Source organism: Mustela nigripes, chromosome 12, assembly GCF_022355385.1.
Source record: "Mustela nigripes isolate SB6536 chromosome 12, MUSNIG.SB6536, whole genome shotgun sequence".
Taxonomy (NCBI): Eukaryota; Metazoa; Chordata; class Mammalia; order Carnivora; family Mustelidae; genus Mustela; species Mustela nigripes.
This window is the reverse complement of record NC_081568.1, coordinates 35,613,712-35,635,145: the sequence shown is the minus strand read 5'-3', so window position 1 is coordinate 35,635,145 and position 21,434 is coordinate 35,613,712. Positions and strand designations below refer to the sequence as shown.

Below are 21,434 nucleotides of genomic sequence, written 5' to 3'. Positions count from 1 at the left end.
TCTCAAATGCTGAAAATATTGCATGGAGAAATTAAGATAAGAGTTAGAGGCAGGGAGATGAACCCCAGCTGGGCTCTGGACCGAATAAAAGAGAATACTAGCATTTAATTTGGCTATTGCGGTCACAGAGGGAAATATAGAAGTTGATTTTTGGGTTTTGGGAGAAGGAAATCCCAGGCATTTTTTTGGCAGCGGAAAACACAAAGAGTCTGGAAAACAGTATTTTTAAAATTAGCTGAGGACCATGTATGTACAAAAAAAGATAAGCTTCAAGATATAGAATTGGGACACACTAGAGATGTTGAATGATTACATCTCATTTTGCAAGCAATAGGAAAAGTCTGGATATAAATAGAAAGTAATTTACTAGGGCAGGTAGAAACAGGAAAATTAGTAAGCAGAATAATGATATAATAAAAACTTCATAAAGAATGTTGGCAATGGAACAAAATAAAAAGCTGAATATGAAAGGTATTGTATTAGAAAAAATGTAAGGCTGGGCAAATGATCAAATGTCAGAACTGGGCTGATGGAATAGTCAGGGATAATTTTTAAATTTTATGCCTAGTGGTTGGCTGAAAGAAAGAAACAATGAAAAGAAGAAGAGGAAGAAGCAGCAACAGCAGAAGCAGCAGCAGCTGCTATGCTATGCTGTGTTATAATAAATAAAAATAAAAATATCAGGAGAATTATTTTTGGGCCATAAGGTTAATTGGTTTGGATTTAACCTTGTTGAGATGACTCTTCTATTGGGACTAACGAGTGAGTGTAGTTAGTAATGCATAACTCTGTCACAGAGGTTAAGGCTAGTGATAGATTTGAGAATGACTTATATTAACATTTTAGTTACGTTGACATATTATGTTCATATATTAGCGTTTGGGAGTTGATGTGACCGAAGGAGAGAGTAATGGAAGGCTGACAAGCTACGTGAGATGATTACGTAGAAATGTCTACTGTAATGGAGGAAGAAGAGGAGTTAGATAAAGGTGGAGGAAAATAAATTTCTATGGGGAATCATAGAAACCAAAGGTTTGAGAGAGTTTCAAGTAGGGGGAGTGAATAGTCAAAGTTGTAGATGCTGTAAATGAGAGTAAATGGACCAATATAAGGCCATTGATGTTGACCCTGAGAAGATGAACACACAATGAAGTAAAATTGCAGAAGAACGGGGAGGCAGAAAAACATAGTTGCTTTTGCCTGGAGTGGTATAGATCTTATATAGATCTTAAGATAGATCTATAGATCTATATCTTCTATATCTATATATATAGATCTATATAGAGATCTATAGATCTATCTTAAGATCTATATAAGAGATCTATATAAGATCTATATATAAGTGGTATAGATCTTATATAGATCTATATAGATCTTATATAGATCTTACCTTCGTAGGAGTTAAATTTGCATCCCATTAGCTCATTTTAATCAATAAGATTAGTTAACATGTAATATAACTTCTACCCATCTCATGTTTTCATTGGGTAAATTGCTATGTTTACTTAAAAACCTCTAAATTGGGGCACCTGGGTGGCTCAGTGGGTTAAGCTGCTGCCTTCAGCTCAGGTCATGATCTCAGGGTCCTGGGATCGAGCCCTGCATCGGGCTCTCTGCTCAGCAGGGAGCCTGCTTCCTCCTCTCTCTCTGCCTGCCTCTCTGCCTGCTTGTCATCTCTCTCTGTCAAATAAATAAATAAAATCTTTAAAAACAAAACAAAACAAAAAACAAAAACTCTAAATGTCTTCAAATATGGTTTAACTTAGTTTTATCTGTAACTTAGGCTAAAGTTCCTACAATTAGGATCTTAGCAAGGTTTTACTGTAGTAAGAAAATTAGTGTATTTTCACTTCAAATTGCCTATATTTGAATTGTCTGTGTTTTCTGATACCTTCACTCCACACTGCCCGTGAATAATAAATATGGCCTTGTAGGACATTAAGACATTAAGATAGGTAACAGACCTGATCAAGAAAACTTCTTTGCAAAGCTTAGAAAAGGCATCCATAAGTCCTATAAAACATCAGCCCCAAGCTGAGTAGTCTGTAGATAGTGAGGTTTGTAAGTCACAAAGGATGTCTGAGAAGCCCTCCGAGCGGAGTTCAGTTATTGGCTGCTTGAGATTTGATGCTGTGAATTGACACTGACGTACTATGAAGAGGGCACAGCATTTACGAGAAGACACTTTATTTTCCAACAAATTCGTGCCCAAGAATGGGTGAAGGGCAGTGGGAGTTACAGGCTTCTAGTTATGGGATGAGTGAGTCACAGGGATAAAAGCTACAGTTTAGGGAGTGTAGTCAGTGGTATTATGCTAGCATTGTATAATGCCACTGGTAGCTGTGCTTGTGGTGAACGTAGCAGAACAGAGAGACTTGTCAAATCACTGTGTTGTATGCCTAAAACTAATGTAACGTTCTGTGTCAGCTATACTCAATTAAAAGAAAAGATGTGTATCTAATAGTCAAGCTCTTGGACTTTAGAAAATTAAATCAGCTTACACAAAATTTGAAAAATAATTGCAAGGACTGTGTTTAATAAAAAGTAAATCCACTGGACATTTGTTTACTTACTTATATAGATTGAGAAGTAATTTTGTTTACAAACATGCTCAACTTATGGTTCATATCTAAAAACATAATTTTTAGCAGCAAGTCTTAAGTGAATAATAGGACAGACAGGTTTGTCACGTAATTTGACTTCAACTGTAGGTAAAATTGTGGCCACGTGTAAATCTGGCATCATTTCAAGGATTTAACCAGAAGTTCTTTCTTCCATTCCACTTAACAAAAATATTTCATCGTAAAGGGGAAGAAGAGAATATTTCATTCAATATTTAGACAGACAGATTTAACAGCAAGCACCTCTAGTAGCGAAACATGGCAGTTTTTAAATTTAAGGCTCTAAGTTAGAAATATATGGCATCAGATTATTTCAACTAGTGCAGCTATTATAGGGAGGTAGGAAACCTGAAGGATCATGGGAACTCTTGTTAGGTCAGTGGGGGCTGTCTTGTTTACCACAAGCCTTAGAGGTACACAAGTGGGTGGAAAGAAAGAAAGAGGCAAAATTGAATTTTCAGTTCCTCGGAGTTTAATATCATGGACCAATCTTTACAATGCTATTTTTTCTCTTCTAAAAACTCATGGGGGGAAATGGATTCTTAACATTAAAAAAAATTTGTCAAGAAAAGTAATTATTTTATTAGTAGTTAAAAAGTATAGTTATTAGTGATACGTTAATTATAATTGAAAGGCTATTTTATTTTGTCTATTTCATCCACTTTCAGTATAAGGCAAAAATGCTTTGATAATTACTGTAATTGTCAAGACTTGCTTCTTAGTGAGTGCCCTCTCTGCTTTCCTGTTTTTTTTTTCTTTTTGGTTGTTGTTAAGATTTTATTTATTTATTTATTTGTGTGTGAGAGAGAGAGAGAGAGCGCGCGAGCGCGCACAAGCAGGCAGAGTGAGAAGCAGGCTCCCTGCTGAGCAAAGAGCCCAATGTAGGACTTGATCCCAGGACCCTGGGATCATGACCTAAGTCAAAGGCAGCAGTTTAACTGACTGAGCCACCCAAGCGTCCTTGCTTTCCTGGTTTTTCAGAGAAACTTTCTGTATAACAGGTTCTGTACACTACTCTTTGCATACATAATTGCCTGAAGTTTTCCTGCAGAGAAACTCAGAGTAGTAGAAGAAAATTGAATTTCATGGCAGTTAAATAACTTGCCCAATCCCATACAGCTAGTGGAACTGAGATTTGAACACTAGTCTGCCTTTAAAGACCAACCAAGACTTATACAAATATTGTCTCTGTAAGGCAGGATGAATAGAAGAAGGTGGATTTTATAATATGTGAAACCAAGTGTCAAGTCCAAAACTGCTTCATTTTCTGGCTCTTTAACCTCAGAACGTATTCCTAATCTCTGTTTCCTTTTTAATTTGTTACATTGTCTTCTATGTTATCAAAACCCTCAATTAGAAAAATCCAGATAAAATCCTTATATAAAGGATAAGTTAAGAAATTATTTACTGCATTAATGACTCATCATCTTATTTAACAGGATTTCTTTAAAAATACCCACTGAAGTGTATGTTTCCATTAAAAGTTTAATTAATACATCTTCTTAACATTTGTTATCCTAGATATTGTTTACGTTACTGTAAATGCTAAACACAATATAAAAGTACAGTTTTGAACTTCAAAGAACTTATATCCATGAGTACTGTATAGAATTATTGAATCGCTATATTGTACACCTGAAACTGATATAACATTATATGTTAACTATACTGGAATTGAAATTAAAAGCTTAATAAAAATTTTATAAGAAGAATATAAATCCAGGAATGATGGAGGAATCAAAAATAGATAATTAGTAACAAGAGGAAAAATAAAATAAGAAGCATGCTGAAAGTATATATTGCTCTGGGGGTGACTAAAAAAAAACAACAACACTAAGAAACTCAGTACTTGAACAAGGCTTGAAGGGTAGGTAGAGTACTAATAGGAAAATGAATAAATAGACTGGAAGAAACTATTTCCTATACAATTACCTAGGTGAGCATGACGGCAAGGTAAGAGTAAGTTCTCTCTAGCTTAAGATGTGATATTCTTACATACAGTGGTTAAGAAGAGGCTGAGAAGGGAGGAAAAGGCTATATTATAAAATGCCTTGAAAATCAGGCTGAGTTATTTTTACTTAATTAAGAGAGTCATAGACGTTTGTTGACCTGGCAAGTTATGTGTTAGGTAACACAGCACTCTGGGACTGATGGGTAAAAATTGGTCAGATTCCATAGACAGGAGACTTGAGCTATTCTAAAGCAAGAACTAGTTCTGCCCAAACTAGATAACTGGGCATAGAAAGAGGAATGAATAGGAAAGATTATTCCATATTAACATGTATAAGACTTAGATATTAAAAATTAAGAAAGAGTGAGCTTCAGTATTCAAGAGACATTTTCAGAGCAAAGAGTCAAGAAAAGAAACTTGTGGGCAGGTAGGCAAGAGAGTCTCATGAGGTCAATTTTCAGGAACATATTCTTTGCTTAAAAAACAGAAGTTATATCATACTTTGAGAGTGGGTGACAACTGTATTTTCCTTGGCTAGATAAGGAATGAATCCATGTTAACTGCAGAAAGTGTTATATTATGCAAAGTCTATAACAAGATTTGTGTTTATGTCTGTAAAAGAGAGTCAGCGATACTTTAAAAGGAAATTATAAGATTTAATGGAGCTTTATATTGATAATGAGATTTCTGATGGCTTCAGACCATATTAAGTACCACTAATAAAAAGCTATGGTGTGCTAAAAATTATTGCTCCAAGAATGAATAAATGCCACTTTATCCTCTTCATTTCTTTTGAGTAAGAGGGACAGGATATATCTTTTCTTTAAAAATATCTTGTGTCTTAATGAGAGAAATGTAAGGATATCTGTAAAAGTGAGTATTTTTTCAATGGGCTTCTGGCTGTCACTGCAGAATTGTTTTTCTTTTGGTATGGGAAGGTAAATGAATACAAAGTAGGCCACCAGCATTGTGGGCCACGATTGTTATATGCTAGGATATATGATTTGCATATATTATTTTATTTAATCTGTAAAACTCTACACATTTGGTTCCATAATAATCTTCATTTTACAGACGAAAAAATTTAGGATTGGAGAATTTAAATAACTTGTCTCCAAATTAAACAGCTGGTAAGAATTTCTAGTTGAAGATAGTTGCAGTGGGAATTGTAAAGGGCAAATGGATGAATACAACTCACACGTAGGTGTTGGAACCAAACAGTCTTGGTGACTGATCTGAATGTGAGATTGAGTAGATTTAAGGCCAGGAGTTTTCTAGGATTGCTCCAGGGTTTCTGGCTTGCAAATAAAGTATAGAGTTGTTCCATTCCCTGGCATAGGGAATATGTGAGAAATCTATACAAGAAGGGAGATGATGAGTTTGAGCATATGCCTGCTGTGACGTGAGTGTGAGATTTGCTTGGGGCTAGATTCAATAGGCTGCTGATTAGGAGGTTAGGCAGGAATGGACCAGAGGTGGAGCTTTTGGAGTCATCGGTTATGAATTAATCATAAATATGTGGATGAGTGTATGATAGTGCTCAAAGAACATGTGTAGAATAGAAGTAAAAAGGACTATGTGTGTCACCCAGGGGAACGACATCCTTCAAGTGGAGGGCAGAGAGATGAGCTCACAGAAGAAACTGATAAGAGTATCCAGAAAAGTGAAAATCCTCAGGGCACACATGGTTCCATTTTTATAGTTTAATGATGTCACTTTCTGTGAAATAGCTATTTACAATATTGCATCTCCTCTACATCCCTCCTCTGCCCTTGGCGTATTAAATGGCACATTGTGTATTTCCATTAAAAGAGGAGGGGAAGAAAAGAGAAAATATGTTATTGAAATTGACAGTGCATGATGTATGATTGACATGGGTATTTGTATACGTGTGCATAACTGTGTAGGTACGTTTTGACACAAAGACTGGTGAAATCTTCAAAATGATAAACATTTGCTTTTTACATAATCCTGGGAGGGTGGAGACAAGGAGAGAGAAGGCCTATTATAGTTCTTTCTTATGCAACTAGTTTTATCCCAAGTCATTCATAACCAGGGATGATAGTAATTTTGAAAGGATTATGCAAATTGTACCCCAGTTGGTCTAAGTAGAGGAAGTAATGTTAAATAAAGAGATCTTGGTTAACAGAAATTTCTGTCATAGAAATTTACATCATTGGGACATTGGGTGCCTCAGTCCATTAAGTGTCTACTTTCAGCTCAGGTCATTGGATGGAGCCCAGCATTGGACTCCCTGCTCAACAGGAAGCCTGCTTCTCCCTCTCCCACTCCCCCTGTTTGTATTCCCTTTCTTGCTGTCTATCAAAAAATAAATAAAATCTTAAAAAAAAAGAATTATTTGGGAAAACAGTGGGAATATATTTGAAGTAGCTGTTCAATGAAACAGTGATACAATTTTGGATAGATTCTAGTTTAAAATTTAGAGTGGTCTGTTCAGTTATTTTTAGCCTCAGAACAAAATTAGTTTTCTCATTTCAAACTAAAAAAGAAGAAGGCATAAATATTTGGAGTGCTATGAGGCCATGGGCTAGCCTGCAATTTATGATTGGCCTAATCTGTACTCTTAGAGATAATTTATAGTACCAATATTTTTAGTACCAATATTTTTAGTATTTTACTCTTTATTTTAATTGATGATTGATGGGTAATTGACATATAAAGTACTTCAAAGCATCTCTAAAGAATCTTCACTTTTTTTTTTTTTTTGGTGTAAATCTGCTGGTCTGATACATCTCCTTTATTTCAGTCTGTATTACATATTAACATGGAGGAGGTTGTCTTTGTTTTTTTGTTTTTTTTTTACTGGATAAATGGGGGATGTGTCTTCTTGAACTTATTTCAGTAACACTTTATATCAAATAATTTTTAGAATTCTGTAAACACAATGATTTGCTTTAGAAATATATTAATTTTATTTAGATTTAAATTTATAACTTGAAGGAGTTACCTTCATTATAAAAGCAAACACTTTGTTATTTTACTCATTTATTTAAACCATAAGTCAGTAATTTTTTTTTTTTTTTTAAGATGGGGGAAGAATGGTTATTGTCTGTGTCTTAAAATCTGATTTTTTTTATTTGTTGTAGGTTTTATTGGGATTTAATAATGCTTATAATGATGGTTGGAAACCTGGTCATCATACCAGTTGGAATCACATTCTTTACAGAACAAACAACAACACCATGGATTATTTTCAATGTGGCTTCAGATACAGTTTTCCTTTTGGACCTGATAATGAATTTTAGGACTGGTACTGTCAATGAAGACAGTTCTGAAATCATCCTGGACCCTAAAGTGATCAAGATGAATTATTTAAAAAGCTGGTTTGTGGTTGACTTCATCTCATCAATCCCAGTGGATTATATCTTCCTCATTGTAGAAAAAGGAATGGATTCAGAAGTTTACAAGACGGCAAGGGCACTTCGCATTGTGAGGTTTACAAAAATTCTCAGTCTCTTGCGTTTGTTACGACTTTCAAGATTAATTAGATACATACATCAGTGGGAAGAGGTAAGACATATCTTTTACTTTTTTAAAACCACTATAGCATGAGATTGTTAACTATAACTTTTAAGATGAACACCTGTGCTATGTTTAATGAGTTTTATGAAATTCAAGAAGACAAATTCTATTTATTCCTTTTGGTGCATGAGTGATATATTTGTATCTTCAAAGATACGGTCATACTGGATTTGAATCAGCTGAAAAAGTAGTCATCGTAAAACAATTTTTTTATGCCAATTAAGTTTCTTTTTAAAAACAAATCCACTTTAATCAACAAATGTTTATCCTAATCAATGGAATCCCTCTTCTACCATGGGAAGTTTCTTTTGATTTAATATGAATATATCAATTGCCATCTTTGACATAGATGTGTAGGCTCTGATTGCTAATCTGGTTTGTATCACTAGTTCTATGAGATAATCTGGTTTATGTTTCCTCTAATATTAAAATTTCAGAGAACTTGCATTTGTAGAAAACAGACTTTTAAAAAGTATTTCTAGTTGTATATGTAAAGACCGATTTTAGCATAATAATTTTGCCCAGTGTTATGCTCTGCCTGTAATTATTTCTTGTAATTTCTCCCTATTAATTCATTTCAAAACACTGAAAAATAGCATACTCAGGAGGGAAATTATTACATAGAAAACACAAATAGTGCAATGAATAAATATAATGAATCTGGCCAATATTTTGCTGAAGAGGGCATCTGTTGTTCTTACAGTGTGGGTAGGACCGGAAAGGGCTCAGCCAACTGGAGTTTCGAAAGATCTGAGTTAAATGTATCATCACTGAGCAAAGGGGTTTATGTCCCGAATTCCAGAGACTGCTTCATAACCTTTTTGACTTTATTTTCCTTCTAAGTCTACTTTTTTAAGTTAATTATAACCTGAATTTTATTGTTGCCTAAAAATGAGGATCAAAGAGGCTTATAGTGTCAGAACTGGACTAATGAAAACAGTATATTGGCAATAGATTAATTATTGCTTTACCACTGCAGAAATGCTTTTTGAAATTTTTAGGAAGAATTATGTTTTAGAATTTAGGTTTAAACAAGTCTTAAAATGGAACTTCTTAGCTCAGAACATTAGCTCTGCTTTCTGTGAGACTCTAGCAGTGTTTTGTGTGTGCTTGTCAATGACATTTTAGTTCACAGGATTTCAGGAAATGACATGCAATAATAAAACACTGTGTAAGATACTGCTGAAAGGCATAAAAATGGATCATTCTTAAAATATGGATATGGATTATATTCAAAATCGAATGAAGCACATTTGAGAGATTGGATTCATTTTGTAATATGTCTCTATAGAGCACATTCCACCTAAAATGTAGTAAATGTTTGGTTCTTAAACTTTATTATACTGCCTTGAGATTAATATCAAGCCAAGGTGATTATTGATAATAATAGTTAATATTTATTGAGGGCTTATTATGTGTCAAATAATATATTCTATTCCTTACATGATTCATTCATTTTCCTAATAATTCTGGTAGCTTGCCCAGATTTACAGAGTTAGTGAAAACTGGAGCTGGGATTCTAATCTTGGCGATCTGACTTCAGACCAAATGCTCCTAACCACGGAACTATATAGCTTCTCACTATAACATACACTCGACTGCTCTTAATACACTCTTAATATTCTGTATATTCCACCATATTTAGAAATTAAAGGAAGCTTTTCTGAACAAAGATTGTGTCTATGCAATGTAAGAATTGAACATGAACCCCTTAAAACGTCACAATTTTTTTTTTAAATAGTCTGTAAAAAGAAAAGTTATTGATATAAATAGCCAGGCAGTTAAAAATACAGTGGGCAATGTGACTATTTTTCAATGTCTTGTAGTTTTAACCCAATTACCCTAGAGAACGGCAGCAGGGGGAACAGATGGTATCCTATCAGATAAAGTGGCAGGCCATGCGGTCATAGGAGAGGACACTTCTTACACTACTGCCCTCTGGTTCCTGGCAGCAGTTACAGTCACCTAGATCTGGGAAACATGATGGTTTTTCAGAGATGCCGTGATATAATTCAGGATCATCGGCTCACTGCCATCATTACTATAAAATGCAATTTAGTATGCCCTCACAGAAATTTGGTAACCAAACCCACTGAAGCTAGAGTTGTGAGTTGGCAAGATCTTGCTTATAAATAAATGACCTTGATGATAAATGAACCACAAGCTCATTTAAGTGAAGAATGTTTTCTTTTTTATATGATATCCCTGTGTAAAATTGCATATATCATGGATATTTAATGTCTGCTAGTAATATTGTTAAATGGGGAAGAAACTGTAATAATTAATCCAGAATTTAATACAAATTCATTATTTCATCACCTATATGATTCACACAGAAAGCACAGAGGAACTTGAATGGTTCCAAACTGGCAAATCTCTACCTGAGTTTTACAAATGCCCACCAGGATGTGTTTACTTATAGAAAATACAACAAATAAGCCAGAAGACTTTGCTCTGTGAACATTTGGAATAAGACCGCAGAGGAAGATGTGAGTTCACCCACATGTCTTTGAGTTCTGAGTGTTTTAGTACCAAGCTGGCTAATGCTAAATTCAGCAAATTTGGGGAAGTAACGTGTGAAGTCTGGAAGCTGCCACTGTTCTAAATGAATCATTCCCAAGGAAAGTGGCTGCCTTCTATAGGAAACTGCTCCCATCTTCAATGATACTTTTTTTTTTTTTTTCGGTCTGAATTAGTTCAACTGAAAAACAACAAGAAGTGCCAAAGCCAAATAAATTAGAGAAATATTGTGAATGAAATACAGAAACTTTAAAATTTAGTCCTTATGTTACTGTCATTACTAAAATTGAATGTAGTGGCTAATGTAGACGGAAAGAGGTGATTAGGCCAACTAATTTATGAAACACTGGTATTAAAGAATCAGGAGAGAAGTTATTTTCACAAGGCAATTTTCTAAGATCAATGGCTTTCAGATGCAAAAAAATAGAACTCTCTGATTCTATCCTGAAAATATATGTATTGCCAGGTTAGGTGAAAATCTGTAGCAATTTGGATAAATCAGGCCAAGACATTCCTTTTCCTGTAATCTCCAGAAAACCAAAGTGTATCTTTCCCATTCTTGTATTTTGGTTGGGGGGGGGGGAATCATTCCCTTAATTCATCATTGTTCTTCATGTTGTATTTCAAGTAAAGAGTAACTCAAGCTGGAGTGTTATTTTGTTACCTATCACAGGGGGAAACCTATTCTCTGACCTAAAAGAAACAGTGAGGAAATCCCTGGAAATAAAAATAGAATCTTAGTAACAATTTGGGACCATGGCAAGCCCTGAAGAGATAAAAGGTAGATTAAGAGGGTACTATATGGGAGATTATTCAGTTAGCAAAGGTGAAAAGTTCTAGGAACCTTAAATCCCTCAGCTGCTGATGTCAGTCATTTCATCAAAGAGGGATAGACCTTGATATTATTTGAGATTTCAGAAACATAATTGAAAAGAGAAATGCTTCTCTGTAATGGTTATTTTTTTGTTGGATTCAGTGTCACATAAAGTGTGAATTCTTCATGAGCAATGTAAAAAAATGTGTGGGAAATGCATAATGCTTGTATAATAACTATGGCTTTGGAATACACACATAAGATATTTTATTTTGTATCCCCATCTCCTGTCCCCTCAATCCTCCATGTGTAGATTTTAGATATACCATAATTAACTAAATCTATCTTGAAGCAGGAAGAGGGCTTATGGTTCTGATCTTCATATATGTCTATAGCAATTTCAGATAAATAGGGTGTACGGAACATTGAGCTGCTCTTCTAGCAATCAATATTAGATTTTTATGTTAGCTCAGAGATAGGTTTATATACAAAGTATGTTTAACAACGCAGCATTAATAAGGAAATTTATTCCACAGGGAGCTAATGCAGACTGTGGTTTCTGTCTTTGGTTAATTTTAGCATTCTAATTGGATTAGATTAGAAACTAACTCTTGCTATAAATTGCCTATCTATAATTACACAATACATATTCTAGCTACTTTCATTTTTTCAGAAAACGCATCAAATTCCAAGATTTGCCATAAGCAAACACCAGTGTTTTCCTAAACTTACTCCTCACTCAAACTGAGAGGCTCTCTATAGCCCATCACATCAAATCTGTGTTTCTTCACTGTGCCTCCAAGGTTCTCCAGCAAACTGTTCCCCCATTTCACCCCTGTCACTTTACATTTGTTCCCAACAACTCTCTCCTGTTTGTTTTTTAGTTTTACAGTGCTTGCAGAGAATGAGTCTTTCTGCTTCTGTAAATTTGCATGTCCACACCTCAGATTTGCAAAGTGTTTTCTTCTTTTCTTTTCTTTTTTTTTTTTTTTAATTTTTTATCTTCTTTTCTATCACTCCTTTAAAAAAACGAGGCTCCAACTCATCTCCAGAAAATATTAAACATTGATGGACTGAGCTGTAATCGTCCATACCTTTACTGGGGGCAATTCTACCAGCTCTTCTCGCGTTCGTTCATACTGACAGCTTTGTTGCTAATGTTTATTTATATGTGTTTTCCTTTTCTTTTGTTGGCTATAAACGTCCACAGAAAACAGTCAGTGTCAGCTTTGCCTTTGAATTTCCTTGTATGCTAGCACAGAGTTCTGAAAGGTTATCAGAGCATGCCTATCCCCTAAATACATGGCAATCCTCCATGTTCTAAATCCATTAAATAATTGCAAGGGAATATTCATTCTTCACTCCCAAGCAATTACTGAGTAGCTTCTATGTGCAGATGCTGCATGAGAGAATTCAAAGCAGATCCCAGCTTTGTAGGAAAAACAGACATGTGAGCAAATAATCACAGATGGTGTGGTAAGTGGGAGAATCAAGGAGGGAGAGAACAACACAGCTTTTTTTGCACAAGAAGAGAGGTTCACAGAGATTTGAACTGGGTTTCAGAGCTGGAGACTGATTTCCCAAGCTGAGCAAAATGGGGCCGGGAGGAGCATCCCACTAAGACTTGAGGAACAAGCAGCCCAGTACAGACAGTTCTGCACCTCAGAATCTAGCTTGTGAAGGGAATGAGTTCGGAGGCGTAGACATGAATTTATGCTAATGATGAACTTAATAAAGTGTCATTGAGGCATTTGAAGCTAGGGGGAGGGGTTACAATTTAGAGTGCCACAGAGTGAAGAGGGTTGGAGATCACTGTGGAGAGACCTAATAATACCAGTCGGGAGACAGATATATGACTCACCTGCTTTCTTATATATAGGCAGCGCCAAGCAGGGTACTGTTTGGTTATCTAAAGGGAGATTTAACTTTGCCAACAATTCTTACCCTTGCAATGTTTGTACCGATAGTAAAATATGAGAAGATCTTATATCAAGTCTTTTTGTAATGTTTCATATTTAAGTATCAATTATATTTGGCATAATTAATGTTGTCATAATAATATATTACTGTGTTAGTATATATAACAATATATATCATGATTAATATTATTGATCCAATTATATTTGAGATTTGTATTGCACGCCTCCAGCAACATGGTGATGTGAAATGAACCCTATACTAGAAATTAGTATATGTAGGACTTTATTCAAATTGTGCCTTTTATTTTCCGTGTAATCTGGGGAGAAGTCTTTAAAGTGATTTATTCATCTATAAACTTAACATAGCAGTCATGAAGTTCAAATGAAATAGGATGCATGGAAATTGTTTGAAACATTTAAATTGATGTATGCCCATTATATATATATATATATATATATATATATATATATATATATATATTATCTGTATACTATTATATATAAGATTCATGATGTCATCTTTCTCAGATTAACATGTGTGCTGACTCTAACATTATTACGTGTGTGTGGTGAGTTGCTTAATATTTTCTGCAGGCAAATATTGATTCTGCTAAAGACCACTAGGTGTCCTCTATTGGTTGTGTTACTTCAGGGTTCTATATTCGTAAAAAAAAAAGAAACAAAATTATCTTCTTTGGAAATTGTTCACTTACATTCTCTTCACTTGATCTTAGCCAGAAGGCCGAGAAGCGATTCACTTACATTCTCTTAAACTCACCTAATTCCTTGTCTATTTATGTCTGGATAAAATAGATGACTGTGGATATTCATATATGCAAAAATTACTTCTCTTTATATAAACTTTCTCCTCAAGTTAAACAGAGAGTTTAAGTTCTTTCTCTAAGGAATTATTTTTATTCCTTATTGTTTTCAATTATCGTTTTTATGGCGGTATCTTAACAGATACCCTAAAGTTCTACAGTACAGTGTGATGAGTTTTATTTGGATATGAAATGTTGTTAGGTCAAGACAATGAAGTAGTGATTAACAAGGTGTGTGTGGGTCTATGTCTGTGTGGGTTAGAAGTGAGATGTGTAATTTTATGAATGCTCTTTGTTCAGTGCATTGCAACAGATCCATATAATTCTGATGCTTTGTTAAAAAAAAATAAGATCATATCTGAAATGTTCAGATCCCTATTTTAACATTAAAATAGTAGACTTTATTAATGTCCTGGTATTGACTCAATCTGTGTTCCCATTTTGCATGTGTTTATACACTTCCATGGCTATATATTGATAACAGCCAGACTCATATCCAAAGTTTTAAAATTATGGTCCCCCGTCTCAAAGTCTACATGAATATGTGACACCTTTATAAAGAATCTCTTGATATCCTCAAGCTCGGTATACCCATTTCTCCTTCTCTCTTCTTTCCTTTTGCCTTTCTCCTTTTCTCATTTCCTTTTACTCAGTTTAAAATCTGAGAGGCATCCTTGACCCCTCTTTCTTTTTCAATCTCTGTAGCTAACAGTAACCAGGTCCTGTTGGTTCTACTTCTTGAAGGTGCTTTGAATTCTCATACTCTTTCCCTGAATCTTTTCTATCATCATCCTAGTTTAAGCCAATACAAGTTATTACTCAATTTTTTTTAATTCTCACTTTTATAAGGGACTACTTACTAGATTTTAAAATTCACCCTTATAGGGGTGCGTGGGTGGCTAAGTCAGTTGAGCGTCTAACTCTTGATTTCGGCTCAGGTCCTGATCTTGGTTGTGAGATGAAGCCCCATGTGGGATTCCAGGCTCAGGAGGGAGTCTGATTGAGATTCTTTTCCTCCCTCCACCCTTCTTCCTGTTCACACATGCTCTTTCTCTCTCTCTCAAATTAAATGAATAAATCTAAATAAAATAAAATAAAATAAAATAAAAATTCACCCTTCTTTGCCCAAGACCTCAAAAATGGTGTTTTTGAAGAGCAAATATTACTGTGTCATCTACCTGGTGAAAATATTTCTGGTTTTTCATTACTATAAGGACAATTTCCAAAATTCAAGGTCCTTTGAAATCCGAGTCTTTTTCAACCTCAGCCTGGGAAACTTCCTTTCCCATTATTTTTAACTATGCTGAAATTTATATGCTATTTTAAGGCCTTTACATATGTTGTTCATTTTTCTTAGAACTTTGTTTCTTTGGCCATCCCCAGTTTTTCCATCCCGTTTTGTTCCTTTGACTTTGACTTTAATTTAAATTTCCTTGAGGTGGAATTCACTAATCCCTCAGGTAATGTTAATTCTATCTGTAATATCCTGACATAGCCCTGTGCTTTTGTTATGTGACATTCATCACTTTTGTAATTTCTCTTAAACTGTACCTTTCCAACTATCAAACTCCAGAAGGGGATAGATTATAAATTTCCTGTATATTTAACTACTAGCAGAGTGTCTGGAAAATAATGGGGCACAAGAATATCTGCTAAATAAGTTAGATTATGTCCTCAAGGAAATTTCAGGTTAGTAGGAAAAGCAAATATGTAAACAAACATATATGTAAAATGATAAAGTATCCTGAATCCAATATTAGAGGCAATTATAGTATTGACAACAAAACAGAGAGAGATGCATTATGAGAGTGTGATAGGAGGTAGAAAAGGGGTTCTAACTAAGGCATCTAGTCATGGCATTTTGAAAACTAGCTTTGAAAGTGTGTGTCCTAAGATGATAAGCCTGGGAAATATTCCAAGGGAATTTAGAAATCATTGACAAAATCAAAGTTCTTCATTTATAGATGGGGATGATAATAATTTTCTGCCTAATCTCAGAGAATTGTTTTTGAAGCTGAAGTGAGGTATTATTGTCGAACATACTTTGAAACTATTAAGTTTATTGAAATGTAAATTATTGCTATCATGAACATTTCTATTAGTTTAAAATGTGAAAAATCTCAACAGGGAGTTCAACTGTTGGCCCTTTAATATGCTTGCTGCCTTTCCAAGCATTGGAAGTATTATAAATGCTATTATGTATTTATTTCTGCCTGACATATACCAAGTAGAAAATTGAAGTAGCAAATAAATCAGCAAATAATTTAGGACAAAATCCATTCAACTTCACATTTAACTGAAGTTTCTGGAAAGAAAATGTCTCAGTTTCTCCTTCCATTGTGCACACAGTTAAAACATGTATTATAGCTAACTGCTATTTTAGGCTCATCTATCTGCTGTTAGAGTGAAAATTGGGAATGGCACTGGTTTATGAGTATTGAACATCACACTTATGATGTGATTCTGGTTTAAACTTGAATTCTGGTTAAGTTTTTCAGAGTGTTTCATAATAAACATGTGTTACTTTAATTATCTGGGTAATTATCTCAATTGAACAGGTCACTTTTATTTGTCATGTATACTGTGGAGCTCCTGTCTATAAACAAGAGAGGTGTGATGAAACATGACATAAATTGGAAAATGTTGCAGTGACACCTGAGAACATTATATTATTATGAACAATGAAATGAAATTAAACTCACTCTGAAGGGAATGTCAAATATATTTATCTAATCATAGAGGGAAAAAAATGTGGTTTTTTTTTTTTTACTTTTGTTAGATATAATTTACTTTAGATATAACATCCAAGATTTTTTTATTAATCTGAAACATTTTAGGGAACAAAATTATGCTTGCCTTATGTCAAAAGAAATAGTTGTTAGCTATTTCATTGGGCAAAGCATAGTCATTGAAATATATTAGAAATTGTCACAGAAAATCAAGTTTTCTGAAGACACTTATAACTGTTATGAAAGCTCAAGAATAAATAAAATTAGAATCTTCAATCACACGGATAATGGCTGAGAAAGACCTACTTTGACTTCTCTTTCTGTCTTGCTGAGGTATGCACTTTAGATTTTGTATTAGAGGAGTCGTGTCTTAGTGTGAAAACGAAATACATTTGGTTGGTTATATAATTCTGGTGGCTATTTTGAGTTAAGCCTGCCATTTAGGCCATTTTTTTTTAAAAGAGGGTCAAAATCTTTTCTTACTACATCTTAAAGCGAAAGTAGACATTGAATAAGGATTCTGGAAACTAGTCCCGGGGTTCTATATAATTTAAAGCAGTTGCAAAGAAAGAGAATAGCTATTTTGAGATAATCATATTCGTCAGGAGTGGTGAAATCAAAAAGGATTTCCCATTTAGATCTGTCATCAATGGGAATATTTGCCATAATGTGCTAAGTATCTCAATGTGCTGCTTTTTTGTGGTTACTGCTGTGGATATTTGAGGTGGGTGAACATAGAACACTGTTGGTGGGAATGCAAGCTGGTGCAGCCACTCTGGAAAACAGCATGGAGGTTCCTCAAAATGTTGAAAATAGAACTGCCCTATGACCCAGCAATTGCACTATTGGGCATTTACCCTAAAGATACAAACGTAGTGATCCAAAGGGGCATGTCACCCGAATGTTTATAGCAGCAATGTCCACAATAGCCAAACTATGGAAAGAACCTAGATGTCCATCAACAGATGAATGGATCAAGAAGATGTGGTATATATACACAATGGAATACTATGCAGCCATCAAAAGAAATGAAATCTTGCCATTTGTGACAACATGGATGGAACTAGAGCGTATCATGCTTAGCGAAATAAGTCAAGCAGAGAAAGACAACTATCATATGATCTCCGTGATATGAGGAAGTGGTGATGCAACATGGGGGCTTAAGTGGGTAGGAGAAGAATCAATGAAACAAGATGGGATTGGGAGGGAGACAAACCATAAGTGACTCTTAATCTCACAAAACAAACTGAGGGTTGCTGGGGGGAGGGGGTGTGGGAGAAGGGGGTGGGATTATGGACATTGGGGAGGGTATGTGCTTTGGTGAGTGCTGTGAAGTGTGTAAACCTGGTGATTCACAGACCTGTACCCCTGGGGATAAAAATATATGTTTATAAAAAATAAAAAATTAAAAAAAAAATAAATGAAATTCACCTTGATTAAAATAAAAATCCAGGAACATTTTGTGCCAGTCATTTCCAGATACCATTCTCTCATTTTAAAAATATGGCTGATGGCTTCTACTTGGCTTGCATGGTTGTTTAAATAATTGAAGAGAAAATTCAAGTGAAAGGGCTTTGTAAACTAATGTGGAAAGTCTAAAGAGTATATTATTTTAAGATATAATTAACCACCTAAATTATTTCAGTGATTTTTTATAGGATTTCTACAAAATAAAATACCCATCTTCCTCAATATTTTAGATCATAACAGAGAATAAAAAGTGGAATTCAGTTTGTGGTAACATGTCTTTTAAAATTTAGAATCCAAGAACTGTAACTGCCTAATAGTATCTTTTTTAAAAAACAAATTTTATTTTTATTTTTTAAAAGATTTTATTTATTTATTTGACAGACAAAGATCACAAGTAAGCATAGAGGCAGCCAGAGAAAGAGAGGAGGAAGCAGGCTCCCTGCAGAACTGAGAGCCCAACATAGGACTCGATCCTGGGATGCTAGGATCATGACCTGAGCAGAAGACAGAAGCTCAACCCACTGAGCCACCCAGGTTGCCCTGCCTGATAGTATCTAAAAGTACTATTGGGAGTATCTGCTTTGTGAGGTTACAGTCTTTGCATATAGAGAGCAGTTCTCCATTGTGTGTGAATATTGGTCTCCATGATACTGAGAAGGAGGATTAATATACAGAACAGAGGCTTCCCATTGACTGGCAGTGAATCATAAGCATTCAAGTGTCAGGTTTTAATCATTTTGTACCATTAAATACTTCCCCATTTTTATTTAATCTGAAATCCAGAGAAATGCAGTCTTAGATAGCCCTTAACCTGATTACCTCCTCTCTTCCCCCTGCTTCTGTAGAAGCAGAAACATTTTTTGACAGAAATTACCAAAAAATGCCAGTAATTTGTTACGAAAGAGTTATTGAAGAATTTCTAGATTTATAATAATTTAGGCACACATAAATGATTAACTTTAGAATAATATTAGAATACGTATGGATTCCAAAAGTAGTATATGTAGTCTGTCTCCTGACTTGCAAGGCAGGTTATGAGAAACAGACTTTGAAGTACTAAATGACTGACTAATTTTGTGTTCTCAGACATTTCTTGGGAATTACGACATAAATGACTAAAAGCTCACCGTCCAGGAATGATTCACTATGTCTTATGGCTTTCTCAGCTTCAAGAGTATTCTACAGACCTTCAAATATGCTTTCAGCCATTATCAAATAACATTTTAGCAGGCTATTGGTTGGCAGGTAGTGAGAGTAATTCTCAAGTAGTTGAGAGCATTCTGTATACAGAAATGATAGATAGGGGCCCCTGGGTGGCTCAGTGGGTTAAACCTCTGCCTTTGGTTCAGGTCATGATCTTAGGGTCCTGGGATCGAGCCCCGCATTGGGCCCCTTGCTCAGTAGAGAGCCCGCCCCCCCCCCCCCCCCGCCACTCTGCCTAGTTGTGATCTCTGTCAAATAAATAAATAAAGTCTTTACAATAAAACCCCAAAAGGATAGATATATGATTATCTGTATCAGAACTTGCGTGAGAGGTGCCTTTGTGTGAGAGAAGGTTTCCACTGGGATAGAAGTTTAGTTGGGCTGCATGAGAGACAGGAGGTTGCCAGCAAGCAATTAAAAAAGTATTTTACAGTTTTGCTGAAAACTTTTCCTGTTGCCAAATTACCAGTATTTGCCCAATATCAAAGATGAATGTTTTAATGTTTGTAAGTGTTATTGCTGGGAATTTTACCAACTACATCAACCATCCCCCTTCCCATTTAGTTGAATTGTTATTTCAAATGTTCCAGAAATCTCCAATGTCTTTAAATTAGAAGGTGACTCTGTGGCTTCAGATGGAAACATTTCCAGTTAGCACAGGTCTAGCACAAGGCTACTGTTTTTGCAAGAATTCTGTAGTAGCACATTTGTTAAATGTATGATTCTATACATCTAGTTAAACACTATATATGTAATGACATACTAAATAAATCCTCTAAATAAGAGACCAAGTAGTTAAATACTTACCTGACTTCTTATTTGCCAACTTCATGTCTTCATATGATTACCAAATATAGTATTTGATGCATATTAATCGGCCCCCTGCCACATGCTGAACATTGTGCTACATATAGAAATACAAAGATAGATCATCAACAACTATGGCTAAAAGAGATTTTATAATGTAGCAGAAGGGTTAGAAAAGGAGATCAACACTCATTACAGATATGTGTGAATTCTTTTCTATTGGAAATTGTTGAAAGTAAGATTTCAGAAATGATTCTGAGGCTACACCTCAGCTCTCAGCTCAGTCTGACTCACACAGCTCAATCAATTCCTAAAGTTGCTAATGGAGCATGAGCGAGGAGTGGCAGTGTCTGGGCCAGGTATCTGCCATCCTTTGATTTCTCATCTGAAACAAAAAGGGGTGTTAAACACCATGCTTTACTAAAATCTGCTGAGTTATACTAACCAAGGAAAAGAAAACCACTTTTATTTAAAATAATACCAAAACTCCATTGAGATTTCAAAATGACTTCTTCATACTGGAATATGAGACATTTTCATTTCATTCAGATCATACACATTTATGAAAGATTTCTAAATATTGAAGGTTTTTAGAAAGAAGAAAGAACAACATTTATATTTCATGTACAGTATTCCACAGTCTGTAATCAGTGAGAGAATTTAGCAAAGAAGAACCTAGCTTTTCTCTTACTTGCTTTCTTGCTCTTTTCTATATAGTATAGATGCTCTTGCATGGGGCTCCTAACTGGAAAATGTGTTATCACAATTAAATGAACAGTCCCTAAGAGATACCAAGAAAGTGAGCTGCATTCAGAGACTGGAATGCCCAATATCGAATCAGCTAATCTGTAATTACGGAAACACCAGCTTTATTTAGAGTGCTTGCATTGTGTCCACATTTTGTACGTAACTATAACATTCATTATCTTTGTGCCTCCCGGCTTTTGCTCGGGCTCGGAGGCCCTGGTTGCATGGGAGGCTGCTGCACAGACTGCTCTAGCTTTCTTTCCTGAGGAATCCAGGTATTGACAGACTC

The 21,434-nt window shown here is 35.0% G+C and overlaps 1 protein-coding gene across 2 annotated transcripts in view; it reads left to right on the top strand.

The window, feature by feature from the left end:
- The window catches only part of HCN1 (hyperpolarization activated cyclic nucleotide gated potassium channel 1), a 394,861-nt gene that overhangs the window by 42,002 nt on the left and 331,425 nt on the right, over positions 1 to 21,434 (top strand). For both annotated transcript variants that reach the window (XM_059417098.1, XM_059417097.1), the window contains exon 2: positions 7,680 to 8,103. In XM_059417098.1, coding sequence (XP_059273081.1) covers positions 7,680 to 8,103 — 424 coding nt within the window. The remainder of the gene's footprint in view (positions 1 to 7,679; positions 8,104 to 21,434) is intronic.